Raw genomic sequence first — 16,374 nt, 5'->3', positions numbered from 1 at the left:
TTTTGTGTGAGCCTTTTGATTTAACGATGCATCTGTGCCCAGGTCCTCAGCGTTTCTCTCCTGCTGGCCTTCAGCATCGCATGGCTGCAGAACTCAGTTACCTGAGTGCCCTCGAGGAGTCCGTGCGCCAGCTGTCCGATGTGGAGAGAGTTAGGGGCATTGCCCTCGCTCAGCAGGAGAGTGTATCTCTGGCTCAGATCATAAAGGTAGTAGCTGAGTTTTTGTAATTTGTTCCCTGTGGTTTTCTTCTTTTCTTTGTGTTTAGAATTACCCTTAATGAGTTTTGTTTGGTAAACAAAACAAAACAAAACTTTGAAGCTAGGCATTGTGGTGCATATGTTTAATCTCAGCATTCAGGAGGCAGAGGCAAGAGTCTCCAGGTGAATTCAAGGCCAGCATGGTCTATATAGCAAGTTCCAGAGCAGCTAAGACTACACAGAGAGAAACCCTGCCTAAAAAAAGAAAAAAAAACTCAAACTTCCAAGGAGAATTAAAAATAGCTTGTATATTACCTCTAACTAAGAAAAGAAAAACTGTCACATGGATTACTAAAAAGAAACTCGAAGCCTGATTTGGTAGAGCACACTTGAATCTTATCATTTGGGAAGCTGAGTCAGGAGGATCAGGAATTTAAGGTCAACTGGAGCTCTGTAACCAGACTCTTCCTTAAAGACCAAACCAAACAAACCAAAACAATTGGCACCCCCAAGAGAATTGAGACTAGAGCGTGTGGCTGAGCCGGAGAGCGCCATCTCAGTCACTCTGTCACATGCTTTGTTTTCCATGTCTTATGTCTGCTTTAATAACTGAAAATGAATGATGGAATTAATGAAGATTAATGAGAACAGTCATCTATTTTTTCCCTGAAATGACTAGGTTTGTCTGGGTGGTGGTGGTTGTTTTATTTTGTTTTACTTTGTTTGTTGTTGGTGGTGGTGATTTTTGTTATTGTTGTTCTTTATATTTGTTATTTGTTAAGATTTATTATTTGTTTTGTTGTTATTATTTATTTAAAATGCCTTTGTTTATTGTATGTGTATAGTCTCAGGAGATCAGAGGACAACTCATGGAAATCACTTCTTCCACCGTGTTGGTCTTGGAGATTGAACTCGGGCTGTAGAGCCTGGCAGGAAGCCCCTTTCCTTGTTGTGTGATCTTGCTGCCCCCACTTTATTTGATTTTTTTTTATGCTTTATTTGAACTAAGCAAACCAACCAAGGAACCATTTCTGAGATCCAGATGTTTTATAAAACAAAGATAGTGTGCACTGTAACCCAGCACATCCAGAGGTTAACCATTTCTGAGATCCAGATGTTTTATAAAACAAGGATAGTGTGCACTGTAACCCAGCACACCCAGCGGTTAGCCAGTGCTCTCCTTTGTGTGTGGAAGCTCTAGGGCACCATTTTTATTTTATTTTACTTAGGTATTACATTCAATTAAACAATGCAGACTTTAGGTGTGCAGTTTTAATTAATGTATATTTCTCCACAACAACCATCTAATCAATAGAAAACTTCTCTCATCCCATTCCCATTTTCTGCTAATTCCCAAAGGGTATTCAGTCCATTTCCTTATGCCATGGTTTATTTTTTGTCTCTTCCAGAATTTTATTTATATATATATATATATATATATATATATGTATATATATATATATATTCATGTTTATTTCTAACTCTATTATAGTTTATTTCATTCAACATAAAGCTAGGATTTATCTGTGACATTGCATTTTTGCCTAGTAATAAACCAGTGTTTGGTAAGCAGGTCTTCATTGTCCATGTATTTTCTTGTTGGTTGATATACAACATATTTTCATTTTTCTTGCATGAATACCCAGGATTATTGCTTGAGTCATGTATAAGCATCTAAAACTTAGTGAAAAACTCTCATATTGTTTTCTAAAATGTGTGTGGGGGGTTTGTTTTGTTTTTGTTTTTTTTTGTTTTTTCCGAGACAGGGTTTCTCTGTATAGCTCTGGCTGTCCTGGAACTTACTCTGTAGACCAGGCTGGCCTCGAACTCAGAAATCTGCCTGCCTCTGGGTGCTGGGATCAAAGGCGTGCACCACTACTGCCTGGCCTCTAAAATGGTTTAACATTGAATGTTTGGCCTCACTGCAGTAGAAAGACCATGCTGATCATGCGTTTGGAATAAGCATTGAGTCTGGCTGTTCTTAACAAAGTAGACATCAATCCCTTTTTATGATTCACGGGCCAAATTGAAAACATCTAGGGACTTTGTACTGTTTCAGTAACTGGATAACACCATTGTTAATTAGCCAGGATAGGCAGGAATCCTGAATCCCTTTACAGTGTGAAACAGTTACATACACCCACATGCATGCTCACAGATACACAGATTTCTTTTCCATGCCATATTATAATTTAGGAAATCCCATTATATAGCTTCATATATAGGCTAACTACCTATAGGGAACCATGCTATTTAGTACCATTCCAGAAGAGAGGGAACATATATACTTGGAATTAACACAGTATGGAATAATGGTGTCAGAAAGGATTTTTTTTTTAACCCAAAGGAGGCCTTTAGGGAGGCAACATTTTAGATGAAGTTGCTCCTTCAGAAACAAAGTCAAAATGATGAGAACTGAGACATTAATTTTAGTTTCACATACATAACTTTAGTAAAATCGAAGAGTTAGATGGTTTAGTTTTCTTTCTAGTCAGCTTTGGTATTCTCAAAATTTCTGTATAGAAATAGTGATGCATGGTAGATGGCCACTAAGTCCTGCCAGTGAACAGTAAGATGTCTGATGACGTTAGAGTGTGCTACCTTTGCTTTAGGCTCTGGTGTTTGGCACCTGTCACTTACATTAGGAACAACATTGTAACAAACAAAAAAATAAATAATAAATATCAAGAATTCTTTGGAGCCGGGCATGGTGGCGCATGCCTTTAATCCCAGCACTCGGGAGGCAGAGGCAGGCAAAATTCTTAGTTGGAGGTCAGCCTGGTCCACAAAGTGAGTTCCAGGACAGCCAGGGCTACACAGAGAAACCCTGTCTCGAAAAAACAAAACAAAACAAAACAAACAAAAAAAAATAAATAATAAATATCAGGAACAACATTGTGAGTCTCGTATGGTGGCTCATGTTTGCAATCCTAGCTCTTCAGGAAACTGAGACAGATTGCCTGTTAGTTCGAGGCCAGCTTGGTCCATAAAGGACCTATTTGAAGAAAACAGGAGGGAAGATAGGGAGCAAAGGAATGTGTTGACTGTAGCAACTGTAGCAACACATTTTATGCTGAAGAATTAATATTTGATCATTTTAATTGAAAGGCACAGCAGCAACGTCATGAAAGAGATTTGGCCTTATTGAAGCTGAAAGCTGAACAGGAGGCTTTGGAGTGTCAGAGACAGTTAGAAGAAACCCGCAACAAAACAGCTCAGGTAATTTGTTTCCTGGCAGATGTGGGATTATTAGACCTAAAACTTTATTTATTTATTTATTTATTTATTTATTTATTTATTTATTTATTAAAGATTTATTTATTAATATATTTAAATACACTGTAGCTGTCTTCAGATGCACCAGAAGAGGGTATCAGATCTCATCATGGATGGTTGTGAGCCACCATGTAGTTACTGGGATTTGAACTCAGGACCTTCGGAAGAGCAGTCGGTGCTCTTAACCACTGGTCTCTCCAGCCCAGACCTAAAACTTTGTGTTTAAAAAGTTGACTGGAGAACTCATTAAGCATATAAGTGTAAAAAAGAAAGGTGGTAAATGACATTTAGTCCTTTATATGTGGTAATTTCATGACATTTGAGTTATGTAGCAAACCTTTGAAATAAGTAGTCAAGACTCAGTCCCAGTTTAGAGAAGTGGCAACCACGGTACATAGTAGTTTATCACTTACAGACCCATTAACTGTGAAATCCAGGTTATAGTCAAATGTATTTTTCATCAAGTATTTGGTCCATGAAACAAATTTGTAAGTTAAAATTAAGTTACACGGAAGAAGACTAACCCTTAAGCCTTGTTATTTATAGGTCCATGCAGAATCTTTACAGCAGGTGGTTAAATCACAAAGAGAAGTGACTGAAGTCCTCCAGGAGGCAACTTGTAAAATAGCAGCTCAGCAATCAGAGACTGCGCGCCTTACCACAGATGCAGCGCGGCAGATCTGTGAGGTGAGAGCCACTGAGCCTTTGTTCTCAGTCATCCTGGATAACTAAGAACTTGTCCGGAATGGGTGCCTAACACCGACAAGATGCATACTTTGACTTAGTGATTCTGAGTAAAGCCCCACTAAGATCACATTATTCATTTACTTGTTATGGGGAAGGGCTCCTGGGTTTGATGTTGCAGTCAGGGGACAGCTTGGAGGAGATGCCTCTCTCCTGCTACCCTGGGGGTCTCAGAGATCTAACTCAGGCCCGCAAGCTTGGAAGCCTTTGTCTGAGGAGCCATCTGTGAGCCCAGTTCAGTGATCTTCCCAGGGCATCGCGCTCCTTTTCAGCTCTCCTGACTCCTTTGTAAAGTCTACTTTTACTGTTTGGTGTGTTCACATTTAGATGGCAGAACTAACTCGAACACACCTCGCAGATGCCATCACAACTTCTGGAGTTCCCCTAGCAACACTGTACGACCACCAGCGGCAGCATTTTCCAGACTTCATGAGAAAACTGAGGACCAAAGCTGAAACAGATAGGTGAATATGCATCCATTCAGATCTATGTAACGAGGTACCTTTTCATCCTATGCACCATTTAGAGTCTAGAGAAAACAGTTATGGGTGTACAGTCCAATGGGAAGAGGAACATTTGTCAAATACTCAGTTAAGTGAATGAAAATTTTATAAACTTAGGTAAGTGTTATAAAAGAAACGTGTTTCAGAGGTATGTAATCCTGAGATTTAAATAGCAGAAGGCCAGGAGATGAAGAGGGTGTTAGAGACTTATGATGGGATGTGGTAGATAAGGAGTGGGTGATAGAAAGGAGGCAAGGAGTCAGAGGAAAAACCTTGAAGGACAAAGGAGTACAACATATTTAAGTGGAATTCAAAACAGAAAAGGCCAGTGCGACTGGAAGAAGAGAGCAAAGAGGGAAGTGGTATGGAAAACCTGGGTGAGACCTTGCAGATGTTAGAATTTTGGACTTTACTCTAGAAACAGTCAAAAGTCACTTAAAAAGTTTTTTAAGACAAGAGTCTTACTTTGTAGCCTTGGCTAGCCAGGAGTTTATTATGTAGACTAGGCTCAGATCCTGCCTCCCAAGTGTAAAGGTGTGAGTCACTGTGCCTAGTCTGTGTGTGTGTCTGTCTGTGTGTGTGTGTGTCTGTGTCTTTGTGTGTGTGTGTCTATGTGTGAGTGTGTGTTATCTTTTGGGGAGACTTTTTTTCAGCATCCCACACTGGAAGTCATTCTGGCTTGGCACTTGCTGTACAGCGCAGCCCTGCTGTTCAGACCTGGTGGCAGTCTCTGCTTTCCTCCCCCATGTGCAGAGAGGACAAGCAGGAGCCATTACTCCAAGCTTTGTGGGTGGTTTGGTTTGGTTTGGTTTCTGTTGTTGTATGGGTTGTTTGTTTACAGTTTTGTGATTTGTTTTTTTGTTTGTTTGTTTGTTTGGTTTGGTTTGGTTTGGTTTCTGTTGTTGTATGGGTTGTTTGTTTACAGTTTTGTGATTTGTTTTTTTGTTTGTTTGTTTGTTTGGTTTGGTTTGGTTTGGTTTTGGAAACAGGGACTCACTCTGTAGATCAGGCCCCAAACTCAGAGGTCTGCCTCTGCTTCCCAAGTTCTGGGCTTAAAGGCACGGGCCACCACTCCCTGCTTACTTTGTGTGTGTTTTGGGTGGGGGTGTCCTTAAATAATGTTTTAACTGTCTCTAATTCTTTTTTTTTTTTTTTTAATTGAGACTAGGAGTGGCTAGTGACAGTATTCTTTCTTTATATGTCCTTTTCTGTTTGAATTCTAAAATGCTTTCTAAGACTTATTTTGTAATTTTTATCCATTCAGGATTTTGCATTCTATTACTGTGGAGCAGCATTTAAAGTCCTTACCTTCCTGGAGACCTGATGCTTCATCAGACTTTGTTTTGCTTGTTTTAGGATAAGTCATTCTGCTTCACTGTCCCAGAGTAAAGAAGGTGCTCTGGACTCCAAGCGGCAGAAGTACTCCCCTTCCCGTGACAGTTACTCTGAGTCTTCAAGAAACAGGAGTCATGACTACCGGAGGTGAGGAAGGCTTTCGTCAGTACAGTGTGGTAAACTCTGATAAAAGCTCTAAATGTTGCCTTTTCCTTTTAAATTTTGTTTCTATGAATTGAATGATGGCCTTCAAAGTGCCAGTCATCCTTTTTAATTAGCCAATATATAAAAAAAAAATTTGTCCGTGTAATAATACAGCTACTATTCCTTGAGAATATAGTAACCTGAACATTGTATAGGTTGTTCCTTTTACATGTAATATTTAGAGCAACCTTTCAAGTCAGGTAATAATACAGTTAGATTAGAGAAAGGAACTAAGACCCCTAGAGACATTAAGACTTCAACTAAGGGGCTAGAGAGACGGCTCAGTGGTTCAGAGTCCTATTGCTATGGAGAATACTGAACAGTCTGTCCTTCATACTGACACAATATTGATGTCTGTACTTGTCAGTTATGGTTCAGTCCTCTGAGTAGATTTCACAGGCTCCTTTCCAGCATTTCTAGTGGTAGGATAACCACATCATCAAGTATAATAAAGTCTCAGTTAAAGGGCTAAGGACTTGGATGTAATACATGATAAGCACAGCAGGGATTGATTACTTACAATGTCTACACTGTGCACTTCCTTTTTAACTTTAGCTGAGTGCTACTACCACCGATGCTTCACGTAGGCCATTGGGTTACTGCAGTGGACCGTTAATAGGTATCTTGTTCAGCCGTGTGATAACCAGGGTGATTTTTTTTTAAGTTTGCACCTAGTGCATCCATTCATACATGTTTGAAAGTTTTACCAGGCTATTCAGGTTTCTTGTGACTTTTAACTTCACATGTTTCCAGGGCTCATCTATGTTATAGTGTTTGCCATTACTGTATTAATACTGTCAAATCATATTCTAGTGCACATATATATTACATTTTATCTGTCCGAAAATAGCCATTGCTGCTTGTTTCTGCATCTGGGGTATAATGAATAATTCTGCTGTGAACATTAATATTCAAACTTTTGTATAGATGTATGTTTTCATATTTTATGAGTATATATTTAAGAAGTACTGAACCCCGTGATAAGTGTTTTATTTTGTTTTGTTTTTGAGAGACTGAAACTTTGTCAATAATTGCCAAACTCTCATCCGAAGTCTTAGTGCTTTCCCACCTGGAGTGTAAAGTTTCCTCCATCCTTAGGAACACTAGTTACCGTCTTTTGATTGTAGTCATTCCGGTGGGAACCATTTGTACTTACATCTCCCAGATTCACCATAACCAAAGGCAGGATTTTAAGGAAAGATAAAAAGTAAAAGCAAGTGAAATAAATACAGGAAGATTTAGCTCTAAAAGTAGGAAGAAAATTTAGATTAGAATCATAGGATATAAGAAAAGAGAGCTTTTATTTGATATTTAATTTTGACATAATTTCAGGCTTTTTAAATACTAGCAAGAATAATAGAAAGTCCTTAACTATCTTTTATACAGAGTACCCAAAATGTTGACTTTTTTCCTTGTTTGTGTGTTTTGTTTAATTTAAAGCAAATAAAGGTTTTAAAAGAAGGTACAGGGTCTGTCGATGACCTGGGGTTTGCCTAGCGTGTATAAGACTCTGAGCTCAATCCCTAGCACCACAGAAAATCAACTGTGGAGCCTGGTGCCTATAGCCCCAGTGCCTGGGATATAGTCAGGAGGACCAGAAGTTCACCTTTGGCTATATATCAAGTTTAAAACCAGCATGGGCTGCATGAGACATTGTCTAAAAGAAGAGGGGAAAAAAGAAGAAGAAGAAAGGAAAGATCAGCACTGACTGGTACTTTTAGAAGAAAAATGCAATTTATGAATTTAAAGTGAGAAGTTTAGATCATTTCTCAAGAACAGTTCCAGTAGAACAGTTAGTGATAAAGCACAGTATTAGTGAAAGAAAAAGGAAATAGTGAGCAGAAGCCTCCTTTAACTGAAAAATGTGACTGCTAAATGAAGTAGGGACATGGTAACCTGTGAATACTGGTTGTCTGTTGTATTTCCAAAGAAAACAGCCTCTCCTGATCCTTCTGCTGTTTCCTTCAGTTTATGACTTGAGTATGAAGCACAATCTTTTGGCTGAATTAGTTTACTTTGAAGTTATGATGTCATTTCTTTTCTGTATGTTGTTAAGTAGTAGTGGTAGCAGCCGACAGGACAGCCCTTCCGTTCCACCCAGTAAGGAGAGTGAGAGACCATTCCATGGTGAGAAGATGGAGAGTTCAGTTGATGAACAGTTGCAGACAGCCGCAGATGATTCCTTACGAAGTGACAGTATTCCGTCTCTGCCTGATGAGAAAGGTAACTTTCCTTGTATACACGTGACAAACTGGAGGAAGAGCCATCCTTGGGACAAAGCGGCAAATAAGTCCATTAAACTCACTCATTGACTCACTTGCTTTTGTTGTGCTGCTGGAATTTGAACTCAGGGCCGTATGCATGCTCGGCAGTTGCTTTATTGAGGAACTGAACTCTCTGGGCTTGAGGTTTTATCTGGAAAATAGTAGTTAAAAGTGATAGACTTGCACATTTACTTTAAGAGGTTACTACCAAAGTGGTGTTTCTCTTTACTGCTTATAGTAACTTGAAGGAATTATTAAGGAAAAAAGGAACCAAATATTAAAGGTTTAGAAAATTCTCAGCCAGTCCCTATTTTTATTGTTTAAACATTTTTATGTGTGTGAGTGTTTTGCCTGTGTGTATGTCTATATACCACATATGTGCTTGGTGCTGGTAGAGGCCCAAAGTGGGCATTGGATCCTCAAAACTGGAATAGATGGTTGTGAGCCATTATGTGGCTGAGAATCAAACCTGGGTTCTCTGGAAAGGAAGCACTGTTCGTAACCACCAGCCCATGTCTCCAGCCCTGCCGCCACTCTGTATCTTAGAGGGGAGCTGCAGAGGAAGGCAAGTGTACAGATGCAGCTACCAGCAGAAACAATGCCAGTTAAACTAAAGTAGGCAGGACAAAATAAAACAAAAGGAGAGCAGACTTTGTACAGGATGGGTCATTAGCGAGTCTGAAGCTGTATTCTTCGAAAGCGAGAAGGAGGGTCCCTGGACAGTTAGCAGGTCAGTAAGGCTGCTGCTGTCAGGCCAGGCCAAGGCACCAGGGCTGTTCACCCACCCTGCTTCCAGCAACAGTAGCATTGTCCACACTATTTCTATACTTATTTGTAATTGTTATAAAATTGAATGGCTGAAATATTCTCACTTACATTAGTGTTTTACATCCCTGGATTCATATGAACAATTCACACATAAATGAAACTAGAAAAACTACCAATACTTAAGTCCTATTTTTCCACTTGCAATCTCAGTCAGGTATATTTTGACCCTGTGGGGGAAAATTAATATCCAGAACTACCAATAACAGGAAGAAGAGAGAAGAGGCATTTTTTGCGGTTTTCGAGAGTGAGATGTTTCGTGGCATGGTAGGTGCTTGAGCATGTTCTCCCCATGCCGTTCATCTGCATTCTAGTGAGCTGTCTTTTGGCATAATTGTTCCGTGTTTTTTCGTGGATGACAAACAGGTTCATGTGGGGGTTTTCGTTGTTGTTCATTGTTGTTGTTGTTTTTGTTTTTCTGAGACAAGGTTTCTCTGTATAGCTCTGGGTATCCTGGAACTCTGTAGACCAGGCTGGCCACCTGCCTCTGCCTCCTGAGTGCTGGGATTAAAGGCATTTGCCACCACCGCCCAATCAGGGTCATGTTTTTTCAAAGGACGCCCACGTAGCTTTCCTTCGCCTCTCCTGAGGGAGAACTTACTTCTAAGATAAGATCTGTTTTGAAGTCAAAGCAGTGTTTCACCGGATGCTAGGAGAGAAGTTTGTGAACCTAAGTTCACTGAGCTACTGATAGATCTCATTGCAGAGTGGCACTGGTTCTGTCCCACAACCATGCGGCTTCTCTGATCGTCCAGCATAGGGCACACTCTTCTGAGAGCAAATTTTGTAGCCACTGGGTTCCCAGGTGTTTTACCAGCAGTCAGTTTATGGGCAGTTCACTTTGTGAAATCTGGGTAATAAGACATTGGACAGATTTAGACTGTGATAAGGAATTATGCTGGTCTAGGAAGGAGAGGAGTCAAGATTACTTTTCTATGGTTCATAACCTCACTCATCCCAGGAAGGGCCAGGTTCCCAGTAGCAGGCATGAATCTTGTCCTGCCGAGTGGACCGGAAGCCCCACTAGACACTTGTCCTCCCACAACACGAGTGCGAGTGCTGCTCATTGCACCTTTATGCGGTACTTGGCGTGGTTCCCAGGTGTTGGAGCTGGGAGGATGGTGCAGTGGCTGGTGCAGTGGCTTCCTTCTGTTGGTGGCTTGCACAGTCGTCTTCTGGAACTATGAAACTGAGACCACAGGAAAGAGGCTTTCCGGTTAGATCCAGCTTGAGTCATTACAGTTGTGTATCTGAAGTGTGTTCAGCTGTAGGATAACTTAACTTTTATTTCTTTGCTATAATGTTAAATGTTTATAAACTTTTTATTTCCTTGTTTCCTTTGTGAAGCATCTGGTCATAAACTTTGAATAATAAGGCTTTCCTAATTGATCTGTTGCTCTTTATGAAAAATATTAATTTTTAACATATTTCTTTTTTATTATTTAACTTTTAAAATTCTTTGTGCCTTTCACATCAGGCACCCCAACCCCACTCATCTCTCCATCTCTCCGTACCCACCTTTCCACCCTTGTTACCTCCCCACAAAAGAAAAACAAATCTTGTCTTGGAAGCTGTAGTGTGACTCATTATGTCCCACGGTGCCACCTTCTTGTCCACACTTCTTTACTTGCAAATATTCACTGCAGTGACTCATTGGTCTGGTTCCAGGCCTCTGGCTTCTGCTACACTATTAATACTGGATCCTCACTGGGACTCCTCGGATATCCTGTTGTCACCCTGTGTCGTGGAGACCCTGCAGCTTTGGATCTGCAGGACTGACCCCTTGACAAGCTCCAGCAGCTCATAGATGGGTAGATGTTGGGGTGGGCCAACTCCAAGCCTTGGCTCTGGGCCTGGGTGGTCGCTGAGCTGGTCAGCCTGCCAGCTCTCTTTCCCCCGTACCACCAGGAGAGGCTCTCCATCTCTGCTGCAGAGCTCATCCATTGCTGCAGCTGGCAAGGGGCAGAGCCAGTTCTGCTCTCAGGCCCCCAGGCCAGCTCACCCATACCCATGCCAGCAGGGCCATCTCTATTGTGCTGCCCAGTCAAGGTGCAGGGCCTGCTCTCCTGAGTGCTGCATCAGGCAAGGGATTGGGCCAGCTCTCCTCACCTTGAACCCCTGCACCCAAGGCCAGCTGTACTGTATTGCCCAGGCGAGGTGCAGGACCTGCAGCTGGTGAGGGACAAGGCCAGTTCTCCCACTCTCATGACCTTTGGGCTGGTGGTGAGGGGCAAGGGTAAGGAAGAGGGCATCTCTGCCTTGCCCATGCCACCATAGGGTTTCAAGTTTCAGGGGCAGCTCACCTGCACTCCCTATTNCCAGGGTCAGCTCTACTGTGCTGCCCAGGTGAAGTTTAGGGTGTCTTGAGTGTTGCAGCAGGAGAGAGACAGGGCCAGCTCTTCTGATTTCTATAGCCTGTGAGAGGCAAGATTAGCATGTTTCTTATTCTAGCATTTCTAGGTATTTTTAGAGAGTTTTTTTTTTTCTTGTTTGTAAGATATTTAATTTTTCCTCTTAAATGCTAGGTACAGTTCTGAGAATTTCTATAGAATTGCCTCAGTAAGAGGCAAAGGGGGTTCTCCTTAAAGGCCTACTGAGAATAATGATGCTGACTGGGTATGGGGCTGGAGATGCAGCTCAGTGGGAATCATGCTTGCCTGGCACACACTAAGACCTGGGTTTGAAGCACAGCACCACATAGCATAAACTAGATGTGATGGCGTGCAGGGTGGCACACCTGTGAGCCCAGCACTTGGGAGGTAGAAGCAGGAGGATCAGGAATTAAGGCCCGGGCTATGTGGGACCCTGTGTCACACCCTTCCTTCCCCTGTAAAAGAATTATGATGTTTCTCTCCATTCTATTAGACTCAACTTCTATTGCAACAGAATACTCCCTGAAATTTGATGAATCTATGACAGAAGATGAAATAGAAGAAAAGTCATTTCGATCTTTACTACCTTCTGAGAGTCATCGTAGATTTAACCTGGAAAAGAAAAGAGGCCATCATGACGACTCCGATGAGGATGCTTCCCCAGACAAGACTGCTCTGTCTTCTGCCAAGGTAGGCTTTACTAAGGAGGTCCGTGACTGCAGTCATAGGCTCTCAAAAGTATGAGAAGAAGACATTTATATAAATACCAGTTATATCATTGGCAACTATCAGAAATATTTTCCAAGACCAGATTTATATTATATATGTAAAATCTGGCTTGGTTGCTCAAATAAAATAGAATATAAACTTTTTAGTTATAATAAGACCTTTAAAGATCTCAACCAGTATTACAGCTTTTTCATTTCATCCATTTGAAATATATACTCTTCTTTCCAAATTGTATGCTTAATGGGAAAGAGGGACAGAGTTTTACCCTGCTTGGTTCTTGGTCCACTGCATGACTTGCAGTAACTGTTTATTTAAAAAAAGGTTCAATTTTTTTTTTTAGATGAATTTCACTTCCTTCCTCTCCTCTCTTTTTGAGCAATATTTTCTTATATGGTAGATAGTTTATACAGTGCTTATTTGTTTTATTTCTTTTTTAATCATTTCTTTTTAAGATGAAATCTCACTGTGTTCCTCAGGCTGGTCTCAAGCGTGTTCATGCAATCCTCATATCTTAGCCTCTGGAACTATAGACATGTGACCCCACCATATATCCTCATATCTTAGCCTCTGGAACTATAGTCATGTGACCCCACCGTATATCTTCATATCTTAGCCTCTGGAACTATAGTCATGTGACCCCACTGTATCTTTTGTAATTTGCTTTTTATAAATATGTAACTTTCTAAATGAAGTTAAATACCAAAAATTTTGAAATAAATTGTGTGCTTTAGGAGCTGAGCATGCCGTTCTCAGGAGGACAGGATAGCTTTTCTAAGTTCACCATGGAGATGGTGCGGCAGTATATGAAGGAAGAGGAAGTGCGTGCCGCTCACCAGTCCTCACTTCTGCGTCTTCGAGAAAAGGCCTTAAAGGAAAAGACAAAGGCCGAATTAGCCTGGCTAGAGCATCAAAAAAAGCAAGTTCTTTCAATAAGTCTCGTTTTCAGTACTCAGGGGTTTTTTGAAATAAGACATGCTTTATGTGTTATGATGATTTAATTTTTGATGTTGGGGAATCAAACCTGGGTTTGGTGAATGCTAAACACTGTGCCAAGTGTGAGCCACTCCCAGCCTGTCTCATCTGATCTGATCTCATCAACACACTTCTCAAACTAAAAATAGTGGCAATAATCTTTGGTTTGTGCTACTTTACAAGATAATTTTTGTATTGGTAAATGTTTTCATTTCTTAGCTCAGTTTCTCCAACTCATTACAGGTTGTCATTTTATACCTAATGCCTCTTAAGTGCTGTATGTTGCTCAGAGTATTGCTTAGAGGATGGAGTCCAGGGCCAACACACACCCTCACACACACACACACACACACACACACACACACACACCCTCACACACACACACACACACACACACACACTCAGTAAAACACTTGCTGAAACTGGTACTTGTAGCAATTGCTTTCCACATAGAAAGACAGACATTAAATTAGTTTATAGGCTTTAGAAGAGTTAAGAATTTTTGAGATAATAAGTTTATTATTTGTATTAATGAAAGACTATGCTTTTCAGGCATCTACGAGACAAAGGAGAGGATGATAAGATGCCCCCACTCCGGAAGAAACAGCGTGGTTTGCTTTTAAGACTTCAGCAAGAAAAGGTGTGTTGGGAACAGCACCTGTGTGACAGTTTGTCCCAAGGGAAGCTTGTGAATGGTGCTTTACCTAATCACAGTTTGCTGTTATCACTGTTTATAAGATTCAGCTGATACTACTGCTTATTACTGTAGGACAATGATTATGAGGCATTTCATGCTAGTCTCACCTATTTCTCTTATTTTAAAACTGTCATATTGCTTACTAGACAGTCATATGTACCTCCATGTACTACAGAGAATAAAAAACTACAAAATACAAATTACAAAATTAAGCTATGTGTAGAAAAGTAGATGTGGGTTAATACTTAGCACTGTTTCCTTGAGTAGTAGTGTATGGCATGCATTACACATCGACCAGATTTATGGCTTAGTGAAGTTAGAAGGACTTTAACTTTGGGTTCTGGAGAGACAGCATAGTACATGATGATTAGGAACTCAGGTTCTGGGGTCTGATTGCCTGGAATAAGGTGATATGAGCGGTGTAATAGATTATTACTTAAATAGTGTCAAAAAACCGGTTTACCCAGGAATATATCATCACTGACGGTATTAATTATCATAGGAAATGCATTAGCTTTCTGTTGATATAATGATCACCTGAGGTGAAGAACAGGGCTTACTTTGGTTATATTTGAGAGGTTTCAGTACATGGTTGGTTTGCTCAGTTGCTTTCGGACCTGTAAGTTAGGTAGTGTAGGATCACAAAATCTTGAAGGATGGGAAGCTCTTGGTAGCTAGGAAGTAAAGAGAGAGAAAAGAAGAGACTAGTCATAACCCCAATTTAAGTTCCTCTCAAGAGTCTCCCACTGCTTAATCACTCACTGACCTTCTAATGTGTGGATCTTAGGAGACACTAATCCAATGATAGCAGAAGATTCACATCCTCTTCCCTCTTTGGATTCCCTGGAAAAGTCATTGAGTTATATGCTATTTGCTTCAGAAATTCAAGCACAAAGCAGTGCCCTAGCACAAACTGGGGACATCAGATTGAACTGATAAGTCATATTCTTTACTTTTATGCACGTACAGTTAAAGTACACTTTGGTTAACAAAGCCCTAATTAAGTAGTGAAAATGATAATCTTATGATTGTGACCCTTACATTTGTTTTTTGTTTTTGGTTTTTTTTTTTTTTTTTTTTTTGGTTTTTCGAGACAGGGTTTCTCTGTGTAGCCTTGGCTGTCCTGGCACTCACTTTGTAGACCAGGCTGGCCTCGAACTCAGAAATCCGCCTGCCTCTGCCTCCCAAGTGCTGGGATTAAAGGCGTGCGCCACCACGCCCGGTAACCCTTACATTTGTGTGTCTCATACTGTGCTTAACAAAAATGTAAAGCTCACACTTAGACCCTGCTTTGGCTAGCTGACTACAGTGATTAATGTATGGAAAAGTATTTGTGCAGTCATTTGAATTGGAAATCAAAAAAGCCAAGTGTTTTTGTCTTTTTAAATTTGTGTGTTCCATTAAATTCTTAAAATGAACATACCAAATGTCTTAGGGTTTTATTGCTGTGAATAGTCACCATGTCCACAGCAACTCTTATAATGGCAAACATTTAATTGGGGCTGGCTTACAGTTTCAGAGGCTTAGTCCATTATCATCATGGCAGGAAGCATGGCAGTGTCCAGGCAGACATGGTGCTGGAGGAGGAGCGGAGAGTTCTGAAGGCAGCCAGGAAGGGACCGCTCCCTGCAATGATTGGAGCTCAAGCACTAGAAGCCCTTATAGCCGACTCCTACAGTGACACACTTCCTCCAACAATACCACACCTATTCTAACAAGGACACACCTCCTAACAGCATCACTCCCTGTGGGCCAACCATTCAGACACACTAGTCTATGGGGGCCAAACCTATTCAAACCACTATAGAGTCAGACTTTGATAATTGTTGAGTCTGTCTTATTTTATTTTACATAATTTCAGTTCCACCCATTTTCCTTCAAATGCCTTAATCTCGTTATTTATAGTTGATAAATGTACATGGTATAAATGTACCACATTTTTTTTGTTCATTCATATGTGGGGAGACTTCTGGGCTGGTTCCATATTGTGGCTATTATTACATGTGCAACAGTAAACACAGCTGTGCAGAAATCTCTGCATTCTGATGACTTATAGTCCTGTTTAGCTGCTGGATTGTATTTCTGTCTGGATATGGTGAGATGGAATAACTGGGTCATTTAGTATTTCTATTTTAGGTTCTAAAAGAGACTCCATCCTGATCTCCACAGTGGTCAACCAGTTCACATTCCTACCCGTAGGGTGTAAAGAGACTCCATCCTGATCTCCACAGTGGTCCACCAGTTCACATTCCTACC

At 40.7% G+C, this 16,374-nt stretch overlaps 1 protein-coding gene across 6 annotated transcripts in view; it reads left to right on the top strand.

The window, feature by feature from the left end:
- Positions 1-16,374, top strand: part of Cep350 (centrosomal protein 350) — a 131,746-nt gene that overhangs the window by 58,825 nt on the left and 56,547 nt on the right. For 3 of the 6 annotated variants that reach the window (XM_021177416.1, XM_021177402.2, XM_029481956.1), the window contains exons 17-25: positions 43-206; positions 3,306-3,416; positions 4,020-4,160; positions 4,545-4,681; positions 6,077-6,202; positions 8,319-8,482; positions 12,214-12,410; positions 13,181-13,365; positions 13,974-14,061. In XM_021177416.1, the coding sequence (XP_021033075.1) occupies positions 43-206; positions 3,306-3,416; positions 4,020-4,160; positions 4,545-4,681; positions 6,077-6,202; positions 8,319-8,482; positions 12,214-12,410; positions 13,181-13,365; positions 13,974-14,061 (1,313 nt within the window). Of the gene's footprint in view, positions 1-42; positions 207-3,305; positions 3,417-4,019; positions 4,161-4,544; positions 4,682-6,076; positions 6,203-8,315; positions 8,483-12,213; positions 12,411-13,180; positions 13,366-13,973; positions 14,062-16,374 lie in introns of all 6 variants that reach the window. The other 3 variants (XM_029481954.1, XM_029481958.1, XM_029481953.1) reach the window with 1 other exon arrangement.

The sequence above is a fragment of the Mus caroli genome, chromosome 1 (genome assembly GCF_900094665.2).
Source record: "Mus caroli chromosome 1, CAROLI_EIJ_v1.1, whole genome shotgun sequence".
Lineage (NCBI taxonomy): Eukaryota > Metazoa > Chordata > Mammalia > Rodentia > Muridae > Mus > Mus caroli.
This window is presented reverse-complemented; position numbering and strand designations above follow the sequence as displayed.